Source organism: Cynoglossus semilaevis, chromosome 5, assembly GCF_000523025.1.
Source record: "Cynoglossus semilaevis isolate Cse_v1.0 chromosome 5, Cse_v1.0, whole genome shotgun sequence".
Classification (NCBI taxonomy): domain Eukaryota; kingdom Metazoa; phylum Chordata; class Actinopteri; order Pleuronectiformes; family Cynoglossidae; genus Cynoglossus; species Cynoglossus semilaevis.
The window spans coordinates 1,633,267-1,644,782 of NC_024311.1; the positions used below are offsets into that span (position 1 = coordinate 1,633,267).

The 11,516-nt window shown below is 41.9% G+C and overlaps 1 protein-coding gene across 2 annotated transcripts; it reads left to right on the forward strand.

Annotated features, from left to right (window-relative positions):
- Nucleotides 1–335: 335 nt before the first annotated feature.
- On the forward strand, nucleotides 336–6,283 carry dhcr7 (7-dehydrocholesterol reductase). 2 transcript variants are annotated; one of them, XM_008309911.3, is made up of 8 exons: nucleotides 336–441; nucleotides 2,253–2,362; nucleotides 2,745–2,967; nucleotides 3,060–3,150; nucleotides 3,400–3,613; nucleotides 3,912–4,116; nucleotides 4,282–4,413; nucleotides 5,749–6,283. In XM_008309911.3, the coding sequence occupies exons 2-8, from the start codon at nucleotides 2,277–2,279 to the stop codon at nucleotides 6,211–6,213; spliced, it is 1,416 nt and encodes a 471-aa protein (XP_008308133.1). In that variant the 5' UTR covers nucleotides 336–441; nucleotides 2,253–2,276; the 3' UTR covers nucleotides 6,214–6,283. The 2 variants fall into 2 exon arrangements, with proteins under 2 accessions (XP_008308133.1, XP_016887823.1); XM_017032334.2 differs by having other exon boundaries at nucleotides 2,256–2,362.
- Nucleotides 6,284–11,516: the final 5,233 nt, after the last annotated feature.

Here is an 11,516-nt window from a genome sequence, read left to right on the forward strand (position 1 = left end):
GGTGACAGTCAATTGGTGCAATAAATTAACAGGATTTGCAGGTGAAACTCAATTCAACGCTTAATATTGAATACACTTAAAGTATTTTATTTATTTGTAGTCGTATCATGCAGTTACCAGAGATAGCATGGCTAACCGTATACAGTACTATTGGTTATTATATGTTGTGTAACTTATTTATATTTTTTACTCAAACTACGGCCCTCTTGTCAGGCGCTGGTGGCTCCAGTGCGTCTCAACCAATCACCGAATAACTTCAGTTTTCTGACGCGTCCTTAAACCCATTTCATTGGCTAATGCTGATACCTAATGGTGTTATGGGCGGTGCATGTGGTGCTAAGGTAAAGTGAACTGATGTAATCTGATAGCCAGCAGCACCAGCAAGAGCAGCAGCAGCAGCTGTAACAGCTGTGTAAGCCCTAGCCGTGTCAGCCTTCACAGGTGAGTCCATTGCGGTTTTAACGACACCTTTATCTGCCATCATGTCCTGCAAGAACGGCGCTCTGGCTCCGGTATTACCACAGTGTAAAACAGGAAACAGTTGTAGGGGAGGATATGTTTTGTACAGTGGTGCGTTCACGGTCATGCATTCGAGGACCAAACACTTAATTGTGTACAACTTGGATAAGCATAAACATTTGGACGTGTTCCGCGTCCTGTGTGTGCATATTTGTGAATTATATTTAAAATAAATACCCCTTATTACCTTATAAGACAGTAATAGACAGGCAGGAACAGCAGAGGAGGGGAAACAGCGGGCTCGGAGAATGGGAGCTGGGATGACCTATTGCTTACAGCGGGCTCGGAGAATGGGAGCTGGGCTGACCTATTGCTACCGCTGAACATCCTTGCAGAAAAGCTGTATTACAATGATTAAAACACCGTTTCTCCACAATCTTAACATTTAAAGAATGATCGGAGGTGTTTCTGGACTGTTTTTCAGTTGTAATGTGAACTCAGCCCCAGCTCTGGCAAAATGCAGAATTGCGATTTTTTTATTATCTGGCTTAAAATGTTGAAAAATGATGTGAACTCAGCCCCAGCTCTGGCAAATTGCAGAATTGCGATTTTTTTATTTTGCTTAAAATGTTGGGCTGGAAGGTTGGTTTAAAATAATTCGTTGGTGCAGATAAATTGATGCATTTCACAGAGACCTACGCACGCACAATTACGTATATCTATATCTATGCATACAGCTGCGGCCTGTTATTTTTTCTTTATGTGTCGCGCATCTCTGTGGCTCATGGCGCCCCCCAGGGGAGGCGTGTCTCACCGATTGAAAACCGCTGTTTTAATGCAGTGGTCCCCAACCCCTGGGCTGCAGACCGGCACCGGTCCGTGGGTCAATTAGTACCAGGTCGCACAGAAAGAGTGCACATCTTACATTATTTCCATTTTATTTATTACCTGATTCTGAACAATGTTTTATTTTGAAAAATTAACGGATTCCCTCCACCGCATCTGTCTATGACTCTCGATACATGTCAAGATGCTTGCCTCAGTCACATGTCTCACCTACATCTGCTACCTTATTAAAAGGTCTGCTCCGGTAGATGTGGTATCACATAATACATTACAGCTAAATTGAAACCCCCGAGCTAGCAAAATGAACAGAAATCAAACCTTTGGAAAGTGTTCTTTGCGGAGGGTAAAAGAGTCATTGGGCAGACAGAAGAAGAGCCTACGTCTTCAAAGAAAAAGAAAGCTGCATCTAACAGAAAATTCCAGCTTTTAACCCATCACCAAAATGAACAGTGGGCAGAAAATACTCGTACTCATATCAGTTTGTAAATACTGCAACCCCAATTATTACTCTAAATTATTGACCTCAAGTTTGGATCCACTTTATATTCGAATAAGAAAATGAAACAGTATCCATGTGAATCATGGAAGGATTTTACTGCCTACTTTGAACCACCTAAAGGCCAAGAAAGGTGCTACATCCTCATGCTGATAAACACTGTACTGTTGTAAACAAAACATACCCATTCCAATTCCAAGAGTTGATTGTTACTCTTAAATATTGAATTACTTTTATAATATTTGTGATTTATTTGATCTAAACTTTCTATTGATAGAGCATTTTAAAAAAAATTCCTACATAAAATTCCAGATAAAAACAGTCAGGTCAACTTTTTATTGTTTATTAATTTATACTGCAGACACACTGAACCTCAGCTGTGTGCTGTAACAGTGAACAAAGTCCAGCTCTACTGATCTTCACTTGATAGCTCTCTTTTCTTCACCTCCAGCAGAGTTGAAGACTGCAAAGAATCATGGAGAACGTCAGGAAAAGGACCCGGCCCAATACCAACGGGAAAGCGTCACAACCGAACCAGTCGGCTCAGTGGGGCAGAGCATGGTGGGTAAATTCAACATTACCTGTATGAGAATCAAGCAGTGTGCTCAGGAAGACTATTCTGTTTAATTCTTTGATGTTGTTAGAATGGCAAGGTCCACATTGCACATAGATGTGGCCTCTGATACACTGATATATCGCAATATTCCTGAGTTTGGCTGGTCACGTTCAGCTGAATGACAGTGTTTTTAAGCCTTTGGTTAGGTTTGTTGTTTAGTATGATCCATGGTTAACCATTGAGCCACATATGTTACAAAGAGTGAGCTTGGAGTTTTCTTGGATCACTGTCAATTACTTTAGCATTCCTCCATTTCCCCTTGTTCTCTGGGTTTTTTAGTAAGATAATCTCACTTGAAATCACTTGACTGACTTTTTTTTTTCCCAGGGAGGTGGACTGGTTCTCCCTGATGTCGGTTGTTGGCCTCCTTGTCTTTGCTCCTGTCATCGTCTTCTACTTTGTGATGGCCTGCGATCAGTACCAGTGCTCAGTCACTCAGCCAGTGCTGGAGCTCATCCATGGAGAAACCACTCTAGGCATCATCTGGGCCAGAGCTCCATCCTTCACCTGGACTGCTGCCAAAATCTACCTCTGCTGGGTCTCCTTCCAGGTAAAAGAAAAACAAAAACCCAAATCAAAATGTTTTTTTTTTTTAAAAAAAATCTGTGCCACGCTGAAACTAAAAGTCCACCTGTACTTCAGGTCTTCCTCTACATGTGTGTCCCTGATGTCCTCCACAAGTTCATCCCTGGATATGTAGGTGGCGTACAGGACGGAGCACGCACTCCAGCTGGTGAGCAGGACAGTATGAGAACTAGGGACAGAACCATCAGTCTCAGAGGAACCTCCTGCTTACACCATATTAATGTTTTATCTTTTGGAACCAGAGTAAAGTGACAAATCAGGGTTTTAGTTAACCTGGGTAAACAAAGAAACTGAGAGTCTTTGATTTGCTACAGGGACTCCATGGAATGGGAGAGGAAGTTAGTGGTTTGCATGTTGGTAAAAAAGGCTTCCTCTGATTTTTTTTCCCCCCTCTTAGGTCTGATTAATAAATATGAGATCAATGGTCTTCAGTGCTGGATCATCACTCACCTCCTGTGGTGGGTAAACGCTCAGTATTTTCACTGGATTTCTCCCACCATCATCATCGATAACTGGATTCCCCTAATGTGGGTTGCCAACATTCTAGGCTACGGCGTTTCCTCCTTCGCTTTTGTAAAAGCGTATCTGTTTCCCACCAATGCTGAGGACTGGTGAGTACCAAAAGGAACCAAGTACTGTTTGTCTTGTCAATTGTGGGTGTTTTTTTTGTGCTTCCTTGTTACCAACTTAACTACGGTTGTCTCAGTTGTTTGAAACAACTAAGAGCTGATTTATTATTCTGATTTACCAACATTTTTGGTTAGCTTTTTTTTAGTTTTCCGCCAACACGTATACTCGCTCATTTTGAGTATTTTTTCTCGATTTTCTTTTGTGTGTAAAAGGGAAATTTTGACTCTGTCTTTTTGCTCACTTTTACTCAGTATAATCCCAGTCTTGTCATTGCAACAGCAAATTTACAGGAAACGTCTTCTACAACTACATGATGGGAATCGAGTTCAACCCTCGCATCGGAAAATGGTTTGACTTTAAGCTGTTCTTTAACGGCCGACCAGGAATCGTGGCCTGGACCCTCATCAATCTGTCTTACATGGCCAAACAGCAGGAACTTTACGGTTATGTCACCAACTCCATGATTTTGGTCAACGTCCTGCAGGTGACAATGAAATGAATATATATATATAATTGTTATTTTGTAATGAAGTCAAATTATGCAGTCAAAATATATATATATATAATTTAAACATGTTATTTCGTAATGAAGTCAAATTATGCAGTCAAAGTTACGTAAAAATGAAATCCTGGACTTTGTTTCTTTAAGGCCATGTATGTTGTGGATTTCTTCTGGAACGAGGCGTGGTACCTGAAAACCATCGACATCTGTCATGATCACTTTGGTTGGTACCTCGGCTGGGGAGACTGTGTCTGGCTTCCCTATCTCTACACACTGCAGGTAGAAACATTCTGTGCCCTTAATACATATCACTTCAGTCCCACAATAAATCCGCCATTTATTTTTTTCTCAAAAACATTGCGTGTGGCGCTTTGGCCCAGAGGCAATGTCTCTGTCATTGGTGTGGAACCCCAGGGTTCACCTCCTGGGTAAGTTTTAATCCCGGTTAGGGGACTCACCACCTGCAGGAAGGTTTGGGGGGTTGGTACAGTGCGATGTGATTTGGGTGGCGACTGCTGCCCCCGCGACCTGTTAACGGATAAGTGGATGAAAATGGATGGATGGATGGATTTACAGAGTTCCCAACAAACCCTGTACAAGAACTTTCTTACATACAAGTCCCTCTACAGCAGGGGTGCCCAAACTGTTCCACGAAGGGCCGCTGTGGCTGCAGGTTTTTGTTCCAACCAAGCAGTAGCACACCTGAATTGACAGCTTCTTGGTCAAACTATGTGCTCTTGGCTGGTTGGAACCAAAACCTGCAGCCACACGGCCCTTTCAAAAATGGATGGATGGATGGATTTACAGGGTTCCCAACAAACCCTGTACAAGGCTCTAATACAACCAGAACTTTCTTACATACAAGTCCCTCTACACTACAGCCTTTCCCGCCAGTACCTCTCGGAACACCTCCTGTTTCAGTCCTGCTCTATTGCCTACTACCATTTCCGCTTCTATAGCGATCGTTTTGCCGAAACTCTGAAACTCTCTTCCCCCAGATATATGTAGTGCTATGTATATCGGGGGTGCTGTTATTAATATTAATATTTATTTTGAGGGAGTGTGAAATGTGGCAGGAGCTCAAAGTTAGTAATAAATATGTACAGGGGGTCCTTGGTTTACAATGGTCCTTGACCTACGGTGTTTCAAGGTTTCATCACCATCTCCCATACATTTTTGGAAGTCTTGTTCCATCATATTGACATACGGTTTTAAAACATATTTTACCCAAGAACTAGGAAGTGAGCAGAGCAGATAAATACAATGTCATGCTGCACTATATGTGGAAGACAGCTTTGTTTACATTCGTCATTTGTACGCCATACAATGAATTGGGATCCATTTACCTTCTTTCATTTGTGTTGTTTTTTGCCCTTCATTATGGCTCCCAAGCGGAAGTGAGACTCTTCTGATGTTTTTACGTCCTACATTATAATGTTACCACTGCATTAGCGTAGGTGAGTGACATAGGTACGGTATGTGAGTTTCGACTTACTGACCCAGGATTCGTAAAAAGTTAACATGATCATTAAATTGCAAGTACAACAGCAGACAAACAGTTAGTGAAGTTAGTAGGTTAAAAGTTGTGGACATCTTTTTTTGTTGTATCTTCAGGGTCTGTACCTGGTCTACCACCCAGTCCACCTGTCTGAACTACACACCCTGGTTGTCCTGATCTTGGGTCTGGTCGGATACTACATCTTCCGCTCCACGAACCATCAGAAGGACCTGTTCCGCCGCACTGAGGGTGCCTGCACCATCTGGGGAAATAAACCCACGTACATTGAGTGCTCGTACTACTCCAGTGATGGAGGAATTCACCGCAGCAAACTCATGACATCTGGCTTCTGGGGCGTGGCCCGTCACTTCAACTACACCGGAGACCTCATGGGGTCCCTGGCCTATTGTGCCGCCTGTGGCTTCGGTCACATCCTGCCCTACTTCTATGTGATCTACATGACTATTCTGCTGGTGCATCGCTGTATACGCGATGAGCACCGCTGCAGTAGCAAGTACGGCAAAGACTGGAAACGTTACACAGATGCAGTTCCATATCGACTGATCCCCGGGGTGTTTTAAGAATAAAATTAAAAATTAAAAAAAAAACAACAGAGGACAAAGATAAATTGTCCCGGCTACCAGAGATGTACACAAACATTGAGTTTTTCTTGGCTCACATCAGAAAGTTAGACACAACAGGAATTGCTCAGTGCACATTTTTTCAGAGTGCAAAATATTTTTTTACTGCCTCAGTAAAAGCAGTTTGAACAAACACATTCAAAATATTTTTTTACTGCCTCAGTAAAACTCTAAAAGCAGTTTGAACAAACACATTTTGCCTTCTTTGTTGACTGTAGTTAAAGCTCCAGTGTGGAAAAACCTGCCATCAGATGAAATAAACTACCCTGAAATGTGTTAGTTTATATTATAATTTACCCCAAGTCAGTCAGATTTTTACCAAACTTTTGTATAATATAAATGTATATATTGCAATTTTTTTTACCACGTTTGTTAAAAACGTCTGAGCGATTGAACTCAGCAACCCTGCGTGTGAGTTGGAGTACGTCAATCTGCAGTTTCACCTCTAGATGTCACTGGGGCTTTAATAACAACGTAAAACCACTAGAAGCAGAAGTTCAGAGAACAAACAGAACACTAACATTTGTGATAATGTATATGTTTTGTAAAACTTTTACATCAATAAAACACTTGGAACAAACCCAGCACAGTTTCTTTATGTGCCCCCCCACCCCTCACTAATACAATATGTAGCGGAAATGGTGAGAAAATAAGTGAGGAAGCATTCGTGCGGCGCTGCCATTAGAGGGCAGTATGGGATTTGAGTGTTCAACAGGTCAGGTTGGTTACAGACAGGGAAAGAAATGTGTTAGCAAGTCAAGATGAAGAGGATGGAAAGGCTATCTTGAGGAGCTCGTGAATGAGGGAAAATGAAAGACAGATAAGTAGACATGGACACAGGCAGTTTATTTAGAAAGTGGTTGAAATAAGTAAGGAAGAAATACAGTATCCGTGCAAGCAAGTTAGATGAGTTTATGTATCTAGGGTCAACCACTCAAAAAAGAGGTGAAGAAGAAGGTGCAGTCAGGTTGGAGTGGATGGAGTTGTAAGGGGGGCGATTGTCAGTATATTTTTGGTAAAATTATATTTAATTGAACATGAATAAAAATAATAAATATCTCACATATTTGTACTTGCATAAAAACAATGGAAAAACCACATTGACTTATTGTTAATCATAGTTAATTTAATTATGGTTGTACTGGTCCGGCCCGCTTGACAAACAAATTAAGTTTCATGCAGTCCGTGAACCATAATGAGTTTAACACCCCTGATATAAGACATCCGTTGGCCCCATTTGATAATAATTTCTAAAAAATAAGAAATATGACCACACCAGTCTCTTTCACCAAATGCCAACATCTTTCCACTGCAATTTCATTTTTCCCCTCCCTTCGTGACTGTGCTGTTGAACCCCTGACCAGTCCCACCCCCCCACCCCCACTGTGCCCCCTTGCTGCAGCTGCAGTGGATAAGAATCATGTAATCACTCCATAATGTAGTTACTGTCCAGACTGGACATTAAAATTACAAATTCAATCATCTGCTGTCTTTAAGCCTTGTCCCTGTCTCAGTGATACGGTCTAGTCCACATAAAGAACCTATTGCCAACCAGATAAAACCAACAGAACTACGTGAACCAACAGCGGCAACAACAGCTCTAGAGGTGTCGTCTTTTTCTCCATCCACTCTTCCTCGGGGATAATGTGAGAATTAAAATGACGAGTCATGAACGGCCATTTGGCTGCGTGTAATGAATCGGGTAGTGATTGCATTAGCTTTGAATAAAGACAGGAGGGATCAATGGCTCCTCCATTAACTTAACTGATTAGATGTTCTGACGGTGAGGTGGAGAGAAAAAGGCCAGTGCCTACATGGTGTAATTGGCCTTTGGAGCTGATGGATTAAAAAAAAAAAAGATAGCGATGAAACTGACACTTCTGAAATGTCTCCTGCAGAGAAGCTTGGAGCTTAATAACATTAAAAATAAGGAAAACATATATGTGCTGGAGAATGGTTTTCAATGAAATGGTCAACTGTCCTGAGAACAAGCCTGTGAAAAGGATCTTGGTTCTCAGTAAAAAACCCTCTCCACACACCTCAGGCCCACGTCAGCACAATACACACCATACCTGAGGTTTAAAAACAAATACTAATACCAGGTTTCAACAGAGCCGTGCAAAAACCACTAAAGTTGACACACCTCGTTTTAAGTTGCGTTAATTTCCTTGGAGACCAAATTAGATTTTATTTAGGATCGTGTGGGCAAAGGAGGTCAGAGACTTTATGTGGGTGTCAAAAACAAAAAGGAATGTTGCATCTCAGCAGGGGGAAAATAATCCATTTGTCAGCGTTTTCTGCAAAAGCCCTGACTAACCATTCATACGCACCATAAAAAAATTATAAGCTGTGCTTTGGTCTTTATCTCATTCCATCTGCTTTAACAGTCTAAAATAAATTATTTTTTATTACTTTTACTGCAATGTTTAACATTTTGTCCAGGGATCGCAGTTAGCATGCAATAATTGAAAAAAACCCCCAAAAAAACAAAAAAGCAGTTAGCATGCAATAATTGAAAAAAAAACCAAAAAAAAACAAACTACAATATTGCCCAAAAAATTCTGTAAAAAATAAAGGAAAATCCCTAATAATTAGTTGAAAAAGAAGCTAAATGTTGCTTGAAAGACTTGCTTTCTCTCATTAAATGTTCAACAGTTTCTTCAGGTCAGAGACTGTTGCATTTAATTTAATTTTTGATGCAATGTACATAAAGTTTAATGACTGAAACTAATAGAACAAGTTTTGGAAAACGGACTGTTTCATTTGATTCAATTTTATATGCTGGAAGAGTATTCAGGTTGTGCATGTTTTTTGAAATGTAACTACGTAAAGTAAGCAGCAAGTAAAGTAAGTAAAGTAAAAAAGTACTTTTAAAAATAAGTAATCGTTAAAGTAACTGGATTACTTACTTGGAGAAGTAATCAGTAATCAATAATTACTACTACTACTACTACTTACTATTTCTAAGTAACTTGACCAACACTAGTGGCGACCCTTGAGGGGAACTGCCAAAAGAAGAAAGAAGCTCTTTATCGATTACGACAGAGAAGGTGGACGGACCTTCCTGGCAGCAAGGACAGTGCCTATACTTCTGGGTCCACCCAGAGAGGACTACGACCAATTTATTCCTAGTGACTCCTTCATTCATGTTGACGATTTCCCTGATGCAAAATGGCAGAACATTTGCCGAAGCTGGACAAGGATACTAACACCTACATGGCTCACTTTGAGTGGAGAAATGATGTACGGAGATGCTAACGCTACATGCTAATAGAATAGATATTAGCATGGCTCTCTCTATGCTGTCTGAAGAATCACAGCTAGTAAAAGTGCAGAAGATGATTTGATCTGCTCGAGGATATTTGCCGGATCTCCGGGGAACTCTGCCGACCGGCTACACTGACGTTGCCCATGAGTAGTCTCAAAGGAGTTCCTCTCTCTTGTGATACCATGCCCTGGGCTGTCTTCCTGCTCCACTTCCCACCTTCAGCACTTATGGGCCAAGGCAGTTGCTTACGGCAGAAAGCGCACCTCATCTAGGACCGGTTCGCCTCCCCTCCGGCTCTCCAACCGCTTTGAATCTCTTGCAGTGTTCCAGGAGATTGTCGGAACCTAAGCTCAGTCATGAGCTTCTCCCATCTGGAGAACGGAGCGGCCCTTACTACTTTCCACTCCAGCTTCTCGTCTTCCATGGACTCCTTGAAAACTGCCCCTCCTCTGCCAGACAACATGGCGACTGAGGCTCCTTTTTCTTAACCGGACCATCGTCTCCGCAGCTAGTATTGCGCAGAGACGTTAAGCCGGTGCCCCAGATCATGAGCTGTCTTTCCAGTTCACAAGGCAGTACCATGGCTAGAGAGAGAAACCTTTACCAGGATTATACGATCTCAAACCCTAACAATGTGTCAAGAACCTGAGCGACACCTATGACTCGATTTTATTCAACACACCTAACCAGAATAGGTTTCTACAACCTCAGAAACATTGGCATGCCTGTGGAACTGCATGCCAAGAAGCCTCAGGGCTGCAGAGGCTATTGATGTTTTTAAAGGTAGACTCAATACCCACCTTTTTAACCTGGCTTTTAATTGATTTTAACTTTATTTAATTTATTCATTTTCTCACTTCTCACATGTATCTATTTATTTACTGTTGCTCTTATCCATTGCTTACATTTTAAATCAGATATTTTAGTGTTAGGATGTTTTCAGAATTTTTAGTGTAACATTAACGTCCATCATTACTTTGAATCGTTGCTTTTATCTATGAGTTGCTGCCACCTAGTGACTGGAGGCTTGTTATCATTCAAGCATTACAGCAGTGGTACACTGATTTCCATCATGCCATATTCCATTGGAAGCCCCTAACGCCCTCCCAGGGGAGCCAGCATTAGTATTTATGAAATGGTGCACCTATGTCCAGCATGCCATATTCCATTGGAATCCCCTCACACCCTCCCAGGGGGGGCAGCATTACTATTTATTAACTATTGAGTTAAGAAGATTGACCATTCATGTCATCAGCCAAAATGACGGTTAATGCCTCAGATTCTGGAGCAGGGTGAGGCCATTTTGGAAACCCCACCATCCCCTAAACTCTGCTGCCAGCTGAAATCCTTGTTGCCCCCGCTCCTGGCCCTCTGTCTCACCAGCTGTCAGCTGGTGAGACAGAATCACACTCACACTTTCATCCACAGGTGCAGGACTTCCTGTCTCTAGAGGAACCAAACATGCCAAACAAACCCCACCCTTTAGGGAAATACCCACCTGTTTATGGCGTTTGTGTTAAAATGCCCGAGAATGTGTTTAACTGAAGCTCTGAGACTTTTAATGGACATTCATTAGCACACTTGGAGCACTTCTCCACAGCTGCTCGGTTCGGCATTAGCCTGCATTAGCATTGGCGAGGCACTGTTCATTCTACTTTTTGGGAAAACACCAAGACTCTCGGTCTCAACTGAGAACATTAATCTTGGATTAGGTCTACAGAGCATAATCCGTTCCATGTCCGAGCTTGTAACTCGAGGTGCATTTCTTCTTCTCACTACCATCCTTACCACTCACTTTCTTAGGACTCATCACTACTACGAAGAATAACGCACAAAATAGAAAGAAAATCACGTAGCTAGCGCAATACGGAAGACTCGCAGGAGATGCGTACAGAAGTCGACAAACACGTGAAGTGAACTAGTGAGGTGGCGTTGGCTGCTCCGAGTGCTCGGCCACTTAGCATCGTCGTACATA